Source organism: Mobula hypostoma, chromosome 25 (assembly GCF_963921235.1).
Source record: "Mobula hypostoma chromosome 25, sMobHyp1.1, whole genome shotgun sequence".
Classification (NCBI taxonomy): domain Eukaryota; kingdom Metazoa; phylum Chordata; class Chondrichthyes; order Myliobatiformes; family Myliobatidae; genus Mobula; species Mobula hypostoma.
This window is the reverse complement of record NC_086121.1, coordinates 22,561,985-22,582,069: the sequence shown is the minus strand read 5'-3', so window position 1 is coordinate 22,582,069 and position 20,085 is coordinate 22,561,985. Positions and strand designations below refer to the sequence as shown.

Genomic DNA, 20,085 nt, shown 5'->3' with positions numbered 1-20,085 from the left:
GTGCGTGTCTCCACATTTCTGTCCAAGTTAACCCTATTTAAGCACAGCATTGGCCGTGCGACTTCTTGCAATTTCTGAGCCTGCTGAATTGGAAGAGAAGGGAAGAATGCCAGATGATGATCTTCAAGGCCTGCCTGGGAGAGCTGCGTAACGACGCGTCAGAAAGACTTCAGGATCTTCTCGTGATCCAAGTTCCAGATTGGGTCATAAATCCAGTCCTGAGTATTTGTCATGAGGAGTCAACAGGAAGGATGAAGAAAGAACTGAGCTCACGGCAAAAAGACATTGAGCTCAAGCTGAGGTTCCTTTCGGTTACAGAAAGAAATCTGAACGCTGTCTTGCAGAGTGGAAAAAGGTCAAGATGTTCTTTATTGCCTTTCCAATGTCATATTTAGTCACCCAACTTCTTTCAAAGCAATGAAACAGAGTGCAAATTACTGAATGTGGGGCTCTGAGACTCCCGAGTGACATTCAGACTAATGTTGAGAAACTGATATTACTGCACCAAGCCCATCCATCTCATCGAGAGGTGAGAAAGCAATGAAGCAGTGAATAGTTGGACTACTAAGGTACACTCAAACATTGTTGATGAAAATTGTTTTCACTGTAATTAAATAAAGGAATAATTTTATTTGTGGCTGTAAATAGATTTGAATAATATCTGCAATTATTTGTCACTGCTTTGAATTTGCTGTTCCTATTTTCTTTCACTGTGCACCACAAATCAGAATTCTTTATATTTTTAGATTATGAGAACGCTCAGTCCTCTTTTATTGTCATTGAGAAATATTGTCATATTTTTTATCTCATCGCCAGAAAAGGAGATGGGGATGTTGTCTGGGAGCCAAGGGGCTGGTAACCCAAAATAAATTGGGCCACTCTTTTAATAGAATATTTAAAATGTAAATTTAGAGAAAAATGCTGAGGAATTATGCACTCCTGTACACTTTGAATCTTTTCTCAAATTTGTTTTCATTGTTTATAACTTGATTACTTCCATCAGCATGTTTCTCTTATGAGCTAAACGGTACCCGTTTTCAGTGATGTGATGTGCTAGCATTCAGCCCAAGTTTAACTACCAAACTTTCAAAAACTTCAGAATATTTTGAATGCCAGGCATTTTCTTCTTCCATTACAAAATATCACTGCACATATTTCTTGTAAGATCTTTTCGTAGATTGGATACTCTGTGGAACAGAACAGACTCTTCACAGCACAAAGTTAACCGGCACCACTCTGATATTGTGCTGATTGCTTACAAGTATCTCTGCATTCTTCTCTCTTCCTCTCATCCAATCGGAAAACACGGCTGCTTTTATCTTCACGATCGTTTCAGCTGGGAGAGATGAATGCAGCATTGATCAGTGCTGCTGGTCTCTGTCACACACTGACTTCAGTGTCGGAGGAGCATTTGATGCTTTGACAGGCTGCGTATTGTTAATATTCGGGTTGACTGCTAGCTCCATATCATGTTGTGTTCAGGTTGATTATCTCTGACTTGCTGGTGAGTTTGGGTTTAATTGCTTCTGGCTTCTTAGGGACATCTCAAGGTTCAGTATTATATTGACTCGTGATGAGTTTCAGGTAAAGACCCTTTAGTGTGTCCATAAGACCATAAGATATAGGAGCAGAATTAGGCCATTTGGCCCATCGAGTCTGCTCCACCATTCCATCATGGCAGATTTATTATTCCTCTCAATCCCATTCTCCTGCCTTTTCCCCGTAACTTTTGACGTCATTATTAGTCAAGAACCTATCAGCCTCGATTTTAAGTATACCCAAACGACTTGGCTTCCCCAGCTGTCTGTGTCAATGAACTTCACAGATTTGCCACCCTCTGGCTAAAGAAATTCCTCCTATCCCTGTTCTTATGGGATGTTGTTCTATTCTGAAGTTGCGCCCTCCTTCGCTACAGGAAATGGTCTCTCCATGTCCAGGACACCTGGGCCTTTCAATATACCATGGGTTTCAGTGAGATCCTCCCCTCAGTGAGTACAGGCCCGAAGCAATCAAATGCTCCTCGTGTGTTAACCCTTTCATTCCCGAGATCCTTCTCATGAACCACTCTGGACCGTCTCCAGCACATCTTTTCTTTGATAAGGGACCCAAACCTGTTTCATTCTGGTTCTCACCAACTCTGAATATCAACTTGACAGGATGGCTCTGTTCTGTGCAAGCAGGACTCTGAGTCTGGGAAATCCAAAGGAGGTGGAATCTGTGTGCACGTTAATAAAGGCTGGTGCTCACATTTACCTGCAGTTATCAGACACTGTTCTGGAGAAACTGAGCACCTTATGATTAGATTCTGACCGCATGAGCTGCTCAGGGAATTTACTGTTGTAGTCGTCACTGCTGTCTGCATTCCACCCCCAAGCAGGAACGGCAAGACTGTACCAGCAGAGCTTTACGGTATCTTCAGCTCTCAACAAATCAAATATCTGGACAGTCTCTTCATAATTGCGGGAGACTTCAATCATGTTAACCTGCAGGGCATTTTACCCAAATTCCACCAACTCGTCACCATGGCCACTAGGGGAACAAGCGGACTGGATCATGTTTATACAAACAGACACAGTACCTACAAAGCCATCTTGGCCTCTCTGACCATATCTCCACAGCGTTAATCCCAGCCGAAGCCAAAGATGAAGGAACCAGTCAAGAGGGACTATTACTGCATGGCCTATCGCGGCAATCTCTATGCTTCAGGACTGTTTCAAACGGACCAGCTGGCAGATGTTCAAGAAGGCCACCTCAAAAGGAGCAGGCACAGACCTCGAGGAAGATGTCTCATCTGCCATTGGCTCCATCTGTAAGTGCATAGACGATCTGCTGGTTAAATTTGCCGATGACACTACACTGATTGGGCCTTATCTCAAACAATAACAAGATTGCCTACAGGGAAGAAGTCATCTCTCTGACACGGTGGTGTCAAGAAAGCAACCTCTCCCTCAGTGTCGCAAAAACAAAGGAGCTGGTTGTGGATTACAGGAGGAATGGAGACGGGCTAACCCCTATTGACATCAATGGATCTGGGGTTGAGAAAGTAAGCAGCTTTAAGTTCCTTGGCATCCACATCACCGAGGACCTCACGTGGTCTGTACATACCGGCTGTGTGGTGAAAAAGGCACCACAGCACCTCTTTCACTTCAGACAATTGAGGAAGTTTGGTACGGGCCCCCAAATCCTAAGAACTTTCTACAGGGGCACAATTGAGAGCATCCTGACTGGCTGCATCACTGCCTGGTATGGGAACTGTACCTCCCTTAATCGCAGGACTCTGCAGAGAGTGGTGTAGATAGCCCAGCGCATCTGTAGTTGTGAACTTCCCATGATTCAGGACATTTACAAAGACAGGTGTGTAAAAAGGGCCTGTAGGAGACGTAACGTAAAGATTTTTACTCCTCATGTATGTGAAGGATGTAAGAAATAAACTCAATTCAATTCAATCTGAGTGGTTCATGGAAATGCTGGGATCTGAAAGTTTGTCATATCCAACTCTGTCTTAATTTGAGGGTGTATTTCTATCTATTGATAGGGCTGTGTACCAGAACTCCCCTCCCAACAGAACTGTGAGAACTTCAGGACACAGATTGGAGTGGGATGGACATTGAACTCATGAACACCACCTCACTACTTTTTATTTGTGTTATTTTGCATTACTTATTTTAACTATTTAATAGACATATACATGTTTAATGTAACTCGTTTTTTTCCTCTATATTTATTTATCATGCATTTCATTGCACTGCCATAAAGTTAACAAATTTCACAACATATGCCGGTGATATTAGATCTGATTCTGAATCAGGAATGTGTGATGGGCAAATAGGTGTGAGCTGGACTTCCCCAGTCCTGAGGAAGGGCCTTGGCCCAAAACATCTACTTTTAATTCCCATCCACAGAAGCTGCCTGACCTGCTGATTTCCTCCAGCATCTTTGTGTGTCTTGCTCTGGATTTCCAGCATCTGCAGAATCTCTTGAGTCTGGACTTATCAGTAATGTCTACAATCCTGTAAATGGATTAAGAATATCTCCCAATTTTATTATGAACTCAAGAGGAATCTAAAATGGGATGGTAAATAGGATTAGTATAGATAAGCACTTGATAGTTTTCACAGGCAGGTTGTACTGAAGGACTTGTCTCTATTGAAAACCATCATACCATTCTATCATTCATTTGTATCATTCTGTGACACATCTACCATGGTCCTTTTACCTCAATGTCAATTCTATGATGATTACAAGTGTGCTTAACCTACCTGTTTGTTCCACAAAATGGTTAGTTATTTAGGAATCTCAATGGCTAGATTTAAATGTTTCCTTACACATTTGAGCCACTTTCAAACATTTCATTTTGTTCTGTCGTCAAGGACACGATTGAGACCCATTCTTCATCATTTATTTCCACATGCCAAGTACCTCTCGTGTAACAAATCATACTTGGTTGCAACTTCCGAAGACAACAGCACGTGATTTCCAATTCAGGCCGTTCTTCGGCTTTCTGGTTACCTCATCAGCAGATTACTGGGAAGAAGTCTGTGTTTGGGGAGGATCATGAAATCTCTGTTCATCATCCCCTGGATGTGTCCCAGTGTCTTGGTGTCTCGGATAGCTATAGAACAGTTTCCATAATATTCAGTCTTCTTCCTTTTTTAGCTAGCCATTCCATTTCTGTGGGTTTTGAGGTAATGATCTTCCTGAGTGTCTCCACAGATCTATTCCAGCAATAGATCTGTGTTGGCGCATGGCCAAATGGTTAAGGCGTTCATCTAGTGATCTGAAGGTCGCTAGTACGAGCCTTGGCTGAGGCAGCGTATGTGTCCTTGAGCAAGGCACTTAATCACACATTGCTCTGTGACGACACTGGTTCCAAACTGTATGGGTCCTAATGCCCTTCCCTTGGACAACATTGGTGGTGTGGAGAGGGGAGACTTGCAGCATGGGCAACTGCTGGTCTTCCATACAACTTTGCCCAGGCCTGTGCCCTGGAAACCTTCGAAGGCCCAAATCCATGGTCTCACGAGACTAACAGATGCCTATATATTCCACCAGTGGGGGGAGGAAATCCTTAATGATGAATGGATTGATCCCTCTAAGCACCACACAGATTTAGATAGGCGGGACAGGGGCTTGGGCCTAATTTTGGGGGACAACCCAAGGCTTGGACAATTTAAGCCCCGGGGCAGATGGACTGAAAAGGCAAGATGTTGGTACCAGAGGTGAGGGTCGAGCAGTTCTACTCTGTGATGTTTTACTCTGGCGGTTTGCCTCCAAGTGATGGACTGAGATTGAGACTATGGGCCGACAGGGGCTGCTCCCCGCTTCAGGTTTATGGAATCAATTTCGTTCTGAATGCTGATGCTTGCTTTATTGTTTGCAGGATTTGATTTGATTTGTTTTTTTTTTATCTTTCTCCCTCTGCACACTGGGCACTTGTCTTTTTAAAATTGGGTTCTTTCAGGTTTCTTGTTTTGTGGCTGCCTGTAAGTAGAAGAATCTCAAGGTTGTATAATTTATACAAACTTTGATAATAAAAATGTACTTTGAACTTTGCTGCCCTTGGTGCCAGTCCGTGTTGCTGCCCTCACAGGGGCCGCTGGGTCCCGATGCTCTCAGAGATGCTATTGAAATTCTGGATTTATGGAATGCACTGTAGTTCATACTGACCTCTTTCAGTTTTATGTTTTTCCTCATGTTCTCATCCATTCCATCTTGCAGTTCGGATGAGGGAAGGATGGGGGGGCGGAGTTTGAGGTTTGAGAGATTTTGTTTCTTTTTATTTTCATGTGGCAGGGATTGTTGTCTTTCTTTCCACTGTTTCTGTGTTTTTTTGTGTTTTATGGCTGTCTGGAGAAGACAGATCTCAGAGTTGTATTCTGCATACGTACTTTGATAATAAAATGAACCTTTGAGCCTTTGAAGTTGTCCTTGGGAGGTCGTGCACTCCTTCTTGTTTATGCCGAGTTTTGGTAGACCCCCTCACACATGAACTCATTGTATATCTTTGGAATGTGGGAGGAAACTGGGACACCAGAAGGAAACCCACACGATCTCGGGGAGAATGTATGAACTCCTTCCAGCCGCCCTTCTCCGCTTAGAGCAATTATAGATGCTGGAACTTCCTGTCCAGCGGCATTGTGGGAGTACCGTTGCCAGAGGGACTGCAGCAGCTCGCCAACACCTAGGGATGGGAAATAAATGCTTGCCTTGCCAGTGATGCTCAGATCCCGAGAGATTAATTTAAAAAGTATTATCTTTCATTCAAACATGCATTGATTTTAGATTAGTTTTTCCAGGTGATTTACGCACAGATGATCAATATTACTCAGGTGCACACACCCACAACTTTACCTGCACCACTTTGGGTTGACTTCAGTCATCTAAAGTCTAAATCGCTGATGTAATTTTAATTGTAACTCCTTGCCCATCCTCTGGGCTCCCCTCCCCCTTTCCTTCTCCCTAGGCCTCCCGTCCCGACCCCCTCCCATTTTCGAATCTCTTACTATCTCTTCTTTCAGTTAGTCCTGACGGAGGGTCTCGGTCCAAAACGTCGACTGTACCTCTTCCTAGAGATGCTGCCTGGCCTGCTGCGTTCACCAGCATTTTTTGTGTGTGTTGCTTGAATTTCCAACATCTGCAGATTTCCTCGTGTTTGTAATTTTAATTGCTTCATTTAAATATTGTTATCTAACCCACGTTAGCAACATACAGTATGCTGTTTAATTTTGCATAGCCGAGTCGCCTTCTGGGCCTTGTATTTCCAAGGCTATCCTGTGCTGTAGTAAGGGTTCTAGTTTTATGTATTGCCTTCTACTCCCGGAGATGAGCAGCCCTCTAAGTAGATCATTGTGCCCCTGCAGCATGTTGTCATTTAGGAAGCTGTTCAGAATGGATGGTGGCTGTCAGAGTAGCCCGATGAGTCCGCATTAAAAAAAAGTAAAGGTATCTTCTCTCTAAAAGCGATTTATATTTTCATGAAAGTACATGTCCAAAGACCATGTAATTTTAAACTGACTTGTTGGCTGGAGTACTTGTCATACTTTTGACACTTTCGAACCAGATATCCTCCTGGGTTTTGGGTCACCTGTATACAGAACTCAGTACCATTGACAGATCTTCCCTCATTCAATTTTCAAGCAATTCATTTTAATTTGTACTCCAGCATTGCTTAAAGTTCCCTGACTTCATCGCATCATCGCCCCTGAGGCCTGACACGACACCTCGAAGCAGGAGGTCATGGTAGAACCAACAGTTTCTTGGGGAGACCGGACTGAGGAGGCGTTTGAGCGTAAGAAAGCCAAATACCAGGAGCTGGCAGAGCAGTGCCAGGGACAGGGGGTGGAGGGCATGATGCCAGCCTGCAGAGGTGGGGTGTAGAGCTCATGCTGGCTGCTCGCTGTGCAGAGCCCACTCTCTCCTTGGCATTATGGGGGCTGCAAAGAAAAGAGCCATCGCAGAGGCTGCTGGGCGGGCCTCCAGATGGCTGTGGATTAAGAGGTGTGGCCCGTGGACCAATGCTGCTGGGACACAAGCCAGGGTCTGATCAACCCTGGCTGAGTCACCCGGGCGAGAGTGTCTGATGTTGAATCACCCAGTGATCCAGGTTACATCACTGATGATGGGCCCCAGAGTATTCTAGTTTACATTTCAGCATCAATGTAATGATTCTTTCACCATGATTATTTATACATAAGGAGACAGAATGGGAAGGTAATTAAAACCAAATGGTTGCAAGGCATCTAGCAAATGAATTCCAGAACCAGAAACAATTTAATAGGTGGCAAGGGCATTCTTGGCGTTATTTTGCTGAAACTGCAGGGAAGGCCCAGAATTTCACAATGGTACCACTGGTAGGGAACTGCCTCATGGTGCCAGAGGACATTCCGTGCTGACCTTTGGGACTGTCTGTGTGGAGTTTGCATGTTCTCCCAATTTCTGCATTTCCTCCATCGTTCTTTGAAATTGCCTCAATATTTTGTCCTATTACATTCATAGCTTTGCTCTGCTCATTTTGTTAAAATTAAAGCATAAATCCTGCTTGTTATTTGGTTATTTACTGTGGGATGATGTATTAAGCATCTGTTAGTTTATTTATTGTGAAGTTTGGAATTATTTTTCTGCAAGGGAGGGAATCAGGACTGTAATTGCTGCTGTTTTTTTCTGTTCTCCCTTGATTACGTGGGTTTCCTCCAGGTATTCTGGTTTCCTCCCACAGTCCAAAGACCTATAATTGGAGTTAGTGAGTTACAGGCCTGCTATGTTGGTGCAGGAAGCGTGGTGACACTGCAGACTCCCCTCAGCACGATGCTCAGACTGCGCTGGTCATTGACGCAAAACGATGCATCTCACTGTATGTTTCGATATACATGTGACAAGTGGTTAATCTGTAAAGTGACATTGGTAGTTAATATTAATATTGATATTTTGCTGTGAAATGAGTGACACTGCTCTGTCTATTGTTAGTGAGAGAGAGAGAGAGAGGCTGTGGCCTGTTGAGTTGCTGAGTAAGCAAGCGATAGCTTTTGATGACTGCAGATCATGGACTCCCTTTGGGGGCTTTGCTGTTGCTTGGTGGGTGGTGGGTACTGGTGTTTTCAGCTGAATGGGTGGGGTGGAGGGGGAGGTTGATGCTTTACCACTGTTTATGCATGGGAGGGGAGGATGGGCTAAGGGGTTCCAACGTTTTTCTGTTGTTCATTCTTTGAGGTTCTCTTCTGTTTTCATGGATGGCTGTGGAGAGTAAGAATTTCAGGTTGTACACTATATGCATTCTCTGATATTAGGATGGAACCATTCAAACCATTTGAAAACCCCAGATTTCACCTCCTGCTCTGTTTCTGTCCCGTTGATTCCTAATTGATTTTATCAGATCCGAATCATTTTCATGAACCATTGTTATAATTCTACTTTTCAGATATCCAAAAATCTAATCAATTTTCCCTGCTGAATTTAACAGAAAAATGTTTCTGACTGTTCTTTTTCCATTAATAGTCGATACAAAAACACATTTCTTGAAATAATAGCACACAGTAGTAACCTCCAAAAATAAATAACTGTCTCAGATCGAAAGCGTTTAAATCTCATAACGTCAAAACAAAAAAAAAGCAATTAGAAATAAAATTTACTGTGATTCACCTGCAGCATGATTCACTCCAACCAAGCTAGATACTATTGAATTTCTAGGTCATCAGATTTAAATTTGGTTGCACAGATCCATCTATTTTAATTTGGCATTTAAAATCTGTTGCATGCAATGACTCATCTACTCAGTGACACATTGAGCTTGTTTCTTCAGCTAGACTCATTGCACCAATTTGATTGATCCACTGTGCACAATGCATTGGCTTTCCTCACTTGGTTCCAATGTAGACCAGACAAAGAAGAAAGGACTTCTTTACACATGATGCACAGTATGGTTGCCAGCTACACTTATCTCATGGGGATTTTATTCCTTTCCTCTCTCCTCTTCCTCTATTTCCCATTCTGGCCTTTTACCTCCTCTCACCTGCCTGTCACTTCCTTGTCCCTCCTTCACAACAGCACAACATGGCTGACATGTTGAAGCCATCTTTTTCATGTGCTCCTGACTTAACCTCCCAATTCTGCTGCACACCCATATTAAAATTAATATGGATATTTCTATCTATTAATATTATAATTTTAAAGGGGGCTGGGGATGGAATATGTAAGTAGTGACTCATTTTTGGGGCACAGAATTATTGCAAGTGTACCAGTTTAGTCAGGGACAGTCCTCACGTGACTTGTGTCAAGTTCGATCCACTTTAAATCATTTTTCTGCCATCCAGGATTGTGTCGTACACAGCCGTTAGCCTCCCCTGACTAAATATACAAATTAAAAGCCTAACAAATATATTGGAACCTCATGCAAAGTTGTCTGGTCCAGACCAGGTTCAACTCCAGGCCTACATGTGGAGGCAAAGTCAGTGCCAGCTCAACGGCACATTTTTATTCTCATTATACTCTGCTCTGATCTTCTGACCCATTCCACCTACAGAGATCTGCCGTCTCTGATTGCCTCCGTCTCTTTGGTCACATGACTGACTTGCAGCAGTGTCTTGTATCACCAAAAAAGAAAGTAGACCCCAAGGAGCAATGTTAATCGATCCTCTTATATCTTGGACAGATTGGTTGTACAGAAAGCAGGCCCAGATCAGAATTTGTCCCCATAATACCCCCCAATGTGTGGTTATACAGTAATATCTTTGATGGAATTTAGTTTAGCTTCGATTTAGAAGTAGTATTTATTGCCATCAGTAAGGAAATAACAAAATCCCTTTGCTGATAGGTTTCGTTTTTGTAACACTACCACCTAACAGCCTCTATTTTACAGTAAGTGGAATTGACAGACATCAGTATAACACCAGCACTGTCAATTGTTCAAATTATGTTGATGTCATAACAATTCTAAATGGTTTCAGCACTACATATGTCTGGGATCAGCATCCCTTTTCAACTGATTGTAATACTATTCCAGTGTTGAATGATGTCAAGATTGTCATGTTACAACACCAATAATCATGGATTTTTTCAGTATAATGACTTACATACAGTACATTAGTTCCTGCAGTGATAAGTGCTACAACTTCATTACCACTATAATGGCTAATGCAGTAATTATATTTTATCAATCCTATTAGTTCATTGAAATGAAAAAGCTCTTTAAATGCAGTATTCACAGAGTGGTAAAATATTGTCTTAGCCTCGACAAGGATCCCTCCCATCCTTCCCACAAACTCTTTGACGTCCTACCATTGGGCAGAAGGCACCTTAGCATTAGGACAAGGACTTTTAGGATGGGAAACAGTTTCTTCCCCCAGGACATGAGATTACTGAACTCCCTGCCACCACCCAGGTGTTGTCACACATGAAGCACCAGTAGCTTTATATTGTTTGCTTTCAAAGTTGTGTTGTAAGTACACTTTATGCTAAACGTCAATTTTCTGGCATATAACTTATTATTTGTGGTAATATTGTGTGTGAGTTATATGTACTGTGTTGTGTGCCTTGGTCCAGAAGAACGTTGTTTTGATTGACAGTATACAGTGGAGGACAATAAATTTGAACTATAGAAGCATCTGGTTCTGAACTGCTCATTGCATTTGTGGCTGGCAATTAAGAATGACAGAAAGTCCGATCTTAAAGTTTCTCGTGAAAGATGTGTCAATCTCTTGATTTCTGTGTTCAACCACATTTATTCCTTTTACATCTTATATCAATACTTTCGACAATTTGCAACTTTTATACATTACACTAACATTGACAAACTGGAAGCAGGTATGAAGGAAGAGATAAAGTTATCATGTGAATAGATATTTCCAAAAATATTTCTGCTGAATAATACACCTAGCATTTTAAATAATATGTTATGAACATCATATACCATTTGTAATTTACAGCTTTTTATTGGCTAAGGATTGGGAATTGACTTGACCAACATCAGGTCATTGACTGGAAACATTAGCTCTGTTTTCCACGCGTTTTTAAAAAACTTCACTGTTTTTGTTTCACTTTTCTAGCTGTTTACTTTTGCATTAAGTAGTGATTATGCTATCAGATCAATGATAATCACCTGAGGAGATGCGATTTCATGCATCATTCAAAAACACATTCGTCTGACCATGTGGCGCTCTCTTACTAAATCACTCGAGGTTAATACTGAGGTGTCTGGCCTGTGAGTCAAAACATTCTGACCATAAGTACAATCAGCTGAGCCAGGACTGATACAATTGTTCCCGCAGATGTCGCAGTGTTGTTAAAGATTGCAATCGTAATGATGTTCAATTTGCAAATTTTCAAAATAGAAGCAAATATAAACAAACTTAGAGGCGAACATCATCACGATTTTGGAAAATACATCTATTTGCAAGAAATAAGTCTATTAATAAGATCTTAAAGACTGTGAGATTCAAGGCAAACATCATCATTTTAGTAAATATGTCTTCTTACAAGAATAAACCTATTAAATATAAACCTGTATTAATAGGGGCATCAAGGCAAATATTATCATAATTGTGGTAAATAAGTTTATTTCCAAGAAATAAACCTATTAATTTTAAACCTATATTAATAAGGGTATAAAAACCGTGAGATGCAATATCTCTCCTCTAATAGTGTTTCTCATTTAGTTCACACACATATGCATCAGCTGAAATTTGGGATCAGAATTGATGCACTGGACTTACAGAATACTTTTCAAAGTATTCTGCAGCCAAACGATTTGAAGGTAGTAACTTTGCGTCATAAAAATAACTTTTATTTTGTAATTTGCAGCTTGAAATTCAGTGGCTGAGGTGCTGAATGTAGCTGCCTTTTGACTGTGCAGTTCTTACACCTGTCATGGTTCTTGTGATGGCTTAAAGCCTGGCCAAATGTCGCTGAGCTTTAATATTGTTACTGAGTTAATTGGTCCGGATTGTAGTGGGTTATGATGGGCAGGATCATTTATTTCATATCTGATTCTTTTCTTTCGAAATAAATGCAGTAAATGCTTGCCAGAACATTGAATTCTGGAGATTTTCCCCTTTGGCTATCTTTCAAACACATGTTTGATTGTTCTGACTGAATAGAAAAATGCAGAGTTGCGATGTTCCATTGGCACAATACCGACTGCAACAAAAGCCCAAACAACGGCATTTATTGGGACTCTAAATCTGCTACATTCAGGATGATAAATAGCCGTGGGGAGGCTTCCTAGTGGTGTTGGGTAGAGTTGAAACCAGCTTGTAGGGGAACGTGTAGGATTTGGAATAGGTTGAAGTGTGGCAATGGGGTCCATGCCTAGAGCATATCAATGCGACAGGGCCCAAGTCTTAAAGCAAGGAACAAGCTGATGTTTGGACAATTTAAGCGCCGGGACAGATGGATAGGAAATGCATGGTGTTGGGACCAGAGGGGTGAGGGTCAGGCCAGTTCTGCTCACTGTTCCCGCAATGTTTACTCTGCTGTGCACTGAACTGAAGTTGAGGCTGTAGCCTGCTCTGGGATTCATGTTTGAGGACTCACTTTTGTTCTAAATGCTATTTGCTTACTTTTAATGGTTGCACGATTTGTTTTTTTTTCTCTACAACTGGATGCTCACCAATCTTTTTCTTTTATGGGTTCTTTCGGGTTTCATTGCTTTGTGGCAGCCTGTAAGGAGCCAAATCTCAAGATTGCACAATTAATACATGCTTTGATAACAAATGTACTCTGGACTTTGAAATGCAAGACATGTAAAGCTGGAAACAGAAGGCAAAGAATTGGTAAGAACATTTGGAGGGCAGAAGAAATAAAAGCTAGAAAAATTGAAAGCAGAGGAGTTTGTCAGAGTGGCAGGGGTTGTATAAGGAGCCTAGTAAGCTGCTATATGAGGTCATTCTTACCCTTGGCCATTAGGCTCTATAATGAGTCAACCTGTAGCTGTGGAAGTGATGACCCCCTCCTGTTAGTCTGTTTGTGCTAAATTATTTTTTATACTTTCTACTTCTTTTCTAATATTTATATCTGTGCACTTGTAATGCTACTGTGACACTGTAATGTCCTTTGGGATCAATAAAGTATCTATCTAATGAAAAGCCATATGAACTCATGGCACAGTTGACCACAGATACAGTAGCTTTTAAGAGCAAGATATAGCTGTTCAGTATTCCTGGGTACAGAATGGTTAAAAAAAAAGGAGAGGGAGGTGAGGATTCACAATGTTGATGAACAATCTTAGCTGTGAGGTGGCTGAAATATCGATGCTAAAGAGATTATCAACTCAGGTGGAGTGAACTAAAGAACCAAAAAGGGGCAGTCACATTGCCAGTAGTATTCAATAGGTGCTAAAATGTCAGAGGGGACCAGAAGACAAACAGTATTTGTGGTTCACATTTTTGACAAGTAACTGAAGATTTCAATTATCCCAATAAAAATGTGTCATACATTAAAGTAAAGTTACCACAGGATTCTTTTGTTTTAGTTTGATATGCCGAAGGCCAACAAAGGCAGAAAGTGCGGTCTGCAGTTTTACAGTAAGTGGAAGGGGATCAAAAAGCTGTGTTTTGGCGATAGTTAGCACAATTAGCATAAGTCATGGAAAAGAACAAAGGTCAATTAAGAATTGTCAAAGGAAGGACAGTTTTATCATATTATTTTTGTATATCATTTGGAAAAGTGGATAGGGAACAGCTGTACACACTCTTGGGTTTTTGGGAGACATTCAAAGCGATAGTGATAACTAAGAATGAAAAGGCTTGGCACTCCCAAACCTGGAGCCCACGGACCCAAGCAGCGCACAGGATTGGATATGCCAAAAAGGGAAGTTTAGGACACACTCTGAGATCGCAGGGTTGCAGAAAGCCCTGGGAAATCAGAGGATGAAGGTAGAAGGCAATTAGGAAGCAAAATAGGGGCACAAAGAATATTGGCAAGTAAAATCAAGGAAGTCTCAAAGGTAAGAGAAATGTTTGGAAGGTAGGGGCTTGTAGAAAGCAAAAATCTTATCTGTGCAGATACAGAACAAGGGTGAATAATTTTTATGATTACTCTGTTCCTTCAATATGCGGGTAGTGTAACGTATTTAATGAGACAAACGTACGGTAGTAAAGAGAAAACATTAAAGAATTTGTCATCCCTGAAAGTAGGTTGGTCAATTAGGTTAGATGAACAGAAGCTTTTACAAGAGGGATGGAAAGAAATCATGTAGGGAAGTGTATGGTCATGCACTTTGGTAGAAGGAATAAAGGTGTAGACCGTTTCATAAATGGGACGAAATTTCAGGCACTGGAGGTGCAAAGGGACTTGGGAGTCCTCGTGCAGGGTTATCTAAAGGTTAACGTGCAAGGTGAGTCCGTGGTAAGGAAGGTAAATGCAATGTTAGCATTCATTTTAAGAGGACTAGAATATAACAGCAAGGGTGGAATGCTGAGGCTTTATAAGGCATTGGGCAGACTGCACTTGGAGTGCCGTGAGCACTCTTGGGTCCCTTATCTAAGAAAAGATGTGCTCCTATTCAGAAACTCCGTTGTCCTAGGTTGCCCCATGAAGGGAAATGCAGATTTGAGCAAGACCTCCTCTCATTCTAAATAACAGCCTGGCCTTCTCATTTGTTCCTCATAAGTCAACACATTTATTCCAGGAAACAATTCACTGCAACTTCTCTGAACTGCTCTGATACACCTCATCTCATCTTATTGTAATAAGTACACCTACAATAACTCCATCAATCCCCTCCTTTCATTGCCTGTTCCCTTTACGAATAAGGCCAATGTCTTATTTTCTTCATGACTACTTGCAGAATCTACATGCTGGCATTCCATGGTTCATGATCATGGTTCACATATGTAACGGTTTGTTTTATTAGTTGAAGTAAGGGACATACAGTAAGAGCATAAAATTTGTGCTTCAGTTGTATAAAATATTAATACCAATATCACCATTATAGCTCTGATCATCATATCATAAAAAGAGGGTGATTACAAGAGACGGGATATAGAGATATACAAGGATTTTGTCAGAGATGGAAATGCCAGCTATGAGAAAAAAATAGTGTTTATGCTTGGGCCTATACTCTCTGGAATTTAGAAGAATGCGTGGGGATCTCATTGAGACCTACCAAGTGTTGAAAGGACTAGATAGGGTGGGTGTGATGTTTCCTGTGGTGGGGGTATCCAGAACTAGAGGGCACGGCCTCAAAGCTGAGGGGCGACCTTTTAGAACAGAATTTTTTTTTTAGCCAGAGAGTAGTAAATCTGTGGAATTCTCTGCCACAGACTGTGGTGGAGGCCAAGTCTGTGGGTATATTTAATTGGGAAGTTGATCGTTTCCTGATTGGAAAGAGCATCACAGGACATGGTGAGAGGGCAGATATATGGGGTAGAGTGGGATCTGGGATCGGCCATGATAGAATGGCAGAGCAGACTCGATGGGCTGAATGGCCTAATTCTGCTCCTATGTCTTATGGTCTTATGTTTTTGGGACAGAAGAGGCCGAGGGGAGATTTAATTAAGACGAACTGGTTGTTATTGTAATAACTTCCAGAGGCCTAAACAATGAGTTTGAATCCCAAGGAACTCTCTCTGTGATGATTACCAACCAGTTTCAAACCCCACTCTACAAGCATCTGACTTCATAAGCCACCCCTTACCCATCACCTGTCAGCCTTTCTCACCCAACACGTCTAAACCCTACAGGCACAGATTTACCCTTGCACTATCTCCTGAGCCATAGCAGTTCCCGTCTGACAGGGAGCCTGGTTTGTTAATGAGGGTGGTATCCAGGCAAAGGTCCTATTTAACAAACATATACAGTATGAAATCAAAATTCTAATGTCCTTTGTGCATGGAAATCTCAGTGTTAATGATCTGAGCAATCGTTCTTTCGGTTTAAGCACATTGTCATCTTCATTTAGAACGGCATTCAGTAAATTTTCATATCACCATATTGCTCGTATGTTCAGAAGAAGAGCTTCCCACGAACCTCCTATAACCAAAAGTGAATGAAGTCACCAGAGAGAAGTACTGGTAGACCTGAAGCAGCCTCTTTATTCAACAAAATGAGATACAGCAGGCATCATACTGAGACCGTTTTCAGTGGAAGACGGTCTGCTCAAACCAACACCTCATGACATTTCATGTGCCAATGATCAAAGAAAATTCAGGACAATTCCATATTTACAATGCTTCCTTTGAATTGCACATTGACTTCACACCTCCCTCCTTCGCACCTGTACTACAGACACCCAAATACACACAAATAATGAATTTAAATCAGTGTTGTCTGGTCTTCCAATTAACTGTGGTGTCTTCCAATTGTCTTAAGAACCCATTGTTCAGAGCTGCATTTTAGATTTCGTCTGCAATGCATATTCAGATCTGAAGGTTAGTTGCTGAAGTCAATATTCACTATATATTCTAACCCCCAAAACATCCAAAGATTTTGCCTGCTTTTCAGGTAACATAGCCAGCATCATATCAAGAAGGTCTGCTTGATTTTGTTCTTGATTTTGATGAAGCTCTCTTCGATTTTGCTTTCACCCTTCAGTCTCTGCATTCTCCTTCCATTTGAATTGTTGGCTGTGATATCTGTTTAAACATGAGACCCTGTTTCCTAGTGCATTTTCCCATTTTATTCTGGTCACGATTCACTCTCTTTTGACCCCATGTCACAATCTGCTTTTGTTACCTGCTGTTGGTAATCATTTCTAAAGAATGATAATGAGCGTCAAAATATTCACGGACTCTTCTGAAATTATATTAATTAGACAAGCACACGTGGTAGTGAATTCTGACAACTGACTGTTTTAGTTTCTGTTCGATATGTCACATCTCATTCTTTGATTTCGTTTTGCTCTTCTTTCCCTCCTTTCCTTTAGTTTAATGAATTTTGTCATGTTGGGATTTATATCTCCCTTGTTGTTACACATAGTTCTCTTAGGACAAGCATTGTTGCAACGTCATCAAATTGTTCATCACATCAAGATAATTGGACCCTGACAAACAGATGTCCATATCTCATTTCCAATATTTCTATTGTAAATTCCCTTGGCCATATTCAGATATTAGATGATGTTGATACTCCACATTTACAAGGCATATCTATACACAATATCTAAAGTGTATTAAATGCCTTCCTTGGGACTGTTCTAAGCTGTCGATGTGAACTTGGTACACTGCAATCAAACCCTCCGTCAGCAAGAGGTACTACAAACAGGAAACGTATGACAGGTTTACACAGGCATTTTATGTGGTTCCATGGAAGATTTTTAATACATTGCTATCGACAGAGGCAAATCGGAGTGCAAACCATTCAATAGATTAAAGAAAGATAAAGCTGGGAAAAATAATTGAAAATGCATAGAGTTACAAATCCCATTTAAAGAGTTTGGAATAAATATTTTCCTATTAATATAACAGAATTAAAAAGAATCAAACCAAAATATTGATCTGTCTTTTCAGGACGAGAAACATTCCAGCAATGACCTTTGAGTTTAAATATTAAGATGTTATTGTTAGTTACTTCACAATGCAAGAGACAGAAGACAGAACACAAGATTATTACAGAAAGCAGTAACAGACGGTGATATGTTCCGATCATTTAAAGGGCTTTCAGACCCAAGCTTTCAAACCGCTCTCCCATTCTTTCCCATGACAGCAGCAGCAGCTGGGGCTGTCGTACCCTGGCCACTTCAACCCCTTGTAGACGGCTCTGGAGTAGGATGCGAAGCAGAAGAAGAGGCGCAGGCGGCGTGCCACGCTGCAGTAGGTCACCATAGCGATCACAATAAGTGGAGACATAAGGACAAAGCCAAGAACGATGAGGGCGGAGGAACTCTTATCATCAAGGACAGTTTTACAGTAGTAGGCATCCGAATGAATAACCTGAAAATCAAATATATAAAAAAAGTGACTCTAAATCACACAGCCATCGAGAATACCACGAACTGCAATTACAAATGCGATAGTTTGTTACAAGTCCCAATGGATATCAGTACAATTAATAAACACGGTCCGTTTTTACAGATGTCCTTAAGTTGATGCCTGCAAGTGAAAACAAAATCACTCACTATGGTAACGATACCTCCTCAGTATTGTAATAAATGCCATCAAAAACGCATTAGACTGAAAAGAACAATTACTAAAATCAAAGAGACAGGAATCTACTTCAGCCATTAATATACACAATGGTTTTTGAATTAATATTATGGGAGCTTGTTTCTATCTAAATGTCAGGCGTTCATTACCCAGAGATGGCCTGCAATGGATATTTAATAATTTATTAAATTTCTTAAGCAGATTGTGGGTGGTGCAATAGTGTGGCTCTTAGCATCATGCTGGGACAGTGCCAGTCACCCAGGTTCAATTCTATGACTGTAAGGGGCTTGTATGTTCGCCCCATGACTGTGGGGGTTTCCTCCCAGTGCTCTGGTTTCCTCCCACATTCCAAAGACAAAAGGTTCAGCAAGTTAATTGTTCACGTGTGTATAATTGGGCAGCGGGGGCTCATTTGGCCGGAAGGACCTGTTACTCTGCTATACCTCTAAATAAAATAAAAATTATCAAAGTAAGGGATGGGAAGGAAACACTGGAACATGAAACACTGATCCCACTGTATCCAAACAGCCAATTATTTATCAATATCAGATTTTATTTTAATTAAACAATTCCCCAGTTTCTTTCCCTCTCTTTTTTAAGAATTCCCTTACGTTCCAGCCGCTCATCCCCAGAGTTCTTGATGCTGAGTCTAAGAGTTTTCCCATTTCTCACATTTAACTCAAAAGTCTGTCAATAGATGTTTTGATCTTTCCATTTAATTTGGAATATGTTTGTAACTTTGATGGGTTTCCAGGTCCACAGATGGTTGTTGTATATTTTTTCTTCCCCTGAATGATGATCAATAAATTCCAAAGAGTGGTAATGGACAACAAAAACGAGGGAGCAATACTCATTTAGCTCTTAAACTTTTTCCATTTTTTAACAGGAACATGGCTGATTAAATCTTCGTCTCAACCTTTCTGTCCGTTCCCACAACCCCCAACCTTCTCTGTCCTCTGAGAGAAGAAATTCCATCTCCAATGGAGAAGTACAACTTATCCTGAAGTGCCCCCAGCTCTACACCTTGTACAGCATGAAACACCATCTCAGCATTTATTCTGTCAAGCACCCTCAACATCTTAAATGTTTTAATAAAAATCTCCTCTCATCCTTTGAAACATTAATGAGTTTAGGCCCAACCCACCCAATAGCTTTCAACAACCCAGGAGTCAATCCAGTGAATCTTTTCAGAAACACCTCTATTGCAAGCATGTCCATCGCTACACAAATCAGATTTGCATTATCAGCAAAACGTGGAAATATGATCATTGAATGAGGGGACAAAATGTCATATTTCCTAGTTTGCTGATGATATAAAACTAGGTGGGACTGTGAGTAAGGAGGAGATGTAAGGTATGTCAATGGGACGTGGATAAGCTATGGTCCTGGAGGAATGTTGTTTCATTTTTACTGTGTACTGTACCAGCAGTTTATGGTCAAAATGACAATAAAAAGCAACTTGACTTGACTTGACTTGACTTAAATGACTGGGAAAGACAAAGGCAGTTAGACA

At 41.1% G+C, this 20,085-nt stretch overlaps 1 protein-coding gene across 2 annotated transcripts in view; it reads right to left on the bottom strand.

The window, feature by feature from the left end:
- Positions 1 to 16,506: 16,506 nt before the first annotated feature.
- The window catches only part of LOC134337732 (transmembrane protein 88), a 75,510-nt gene continuing 71,931 nt past the window's right edge, over positions 16,507 to 20,085 (bottom strand). The window contains exon 2 of one of the 2 annotated variants that reach the window (XM_063032952.1): positions 16,507 to 18,359. In XM_063032952.1, the coding sequence (XP_062889022.1) occupies positions 18,087 to 18,359 (273 nt within the window). In that variant the 3' untranslated portion in view covers positions 16,507 to 18,086. The remainder of the gene's footprint in view (positions 18,360 to 20,085) is intronic. The other variant, XR_010016051.1, reaches the window with a different exon arrangement.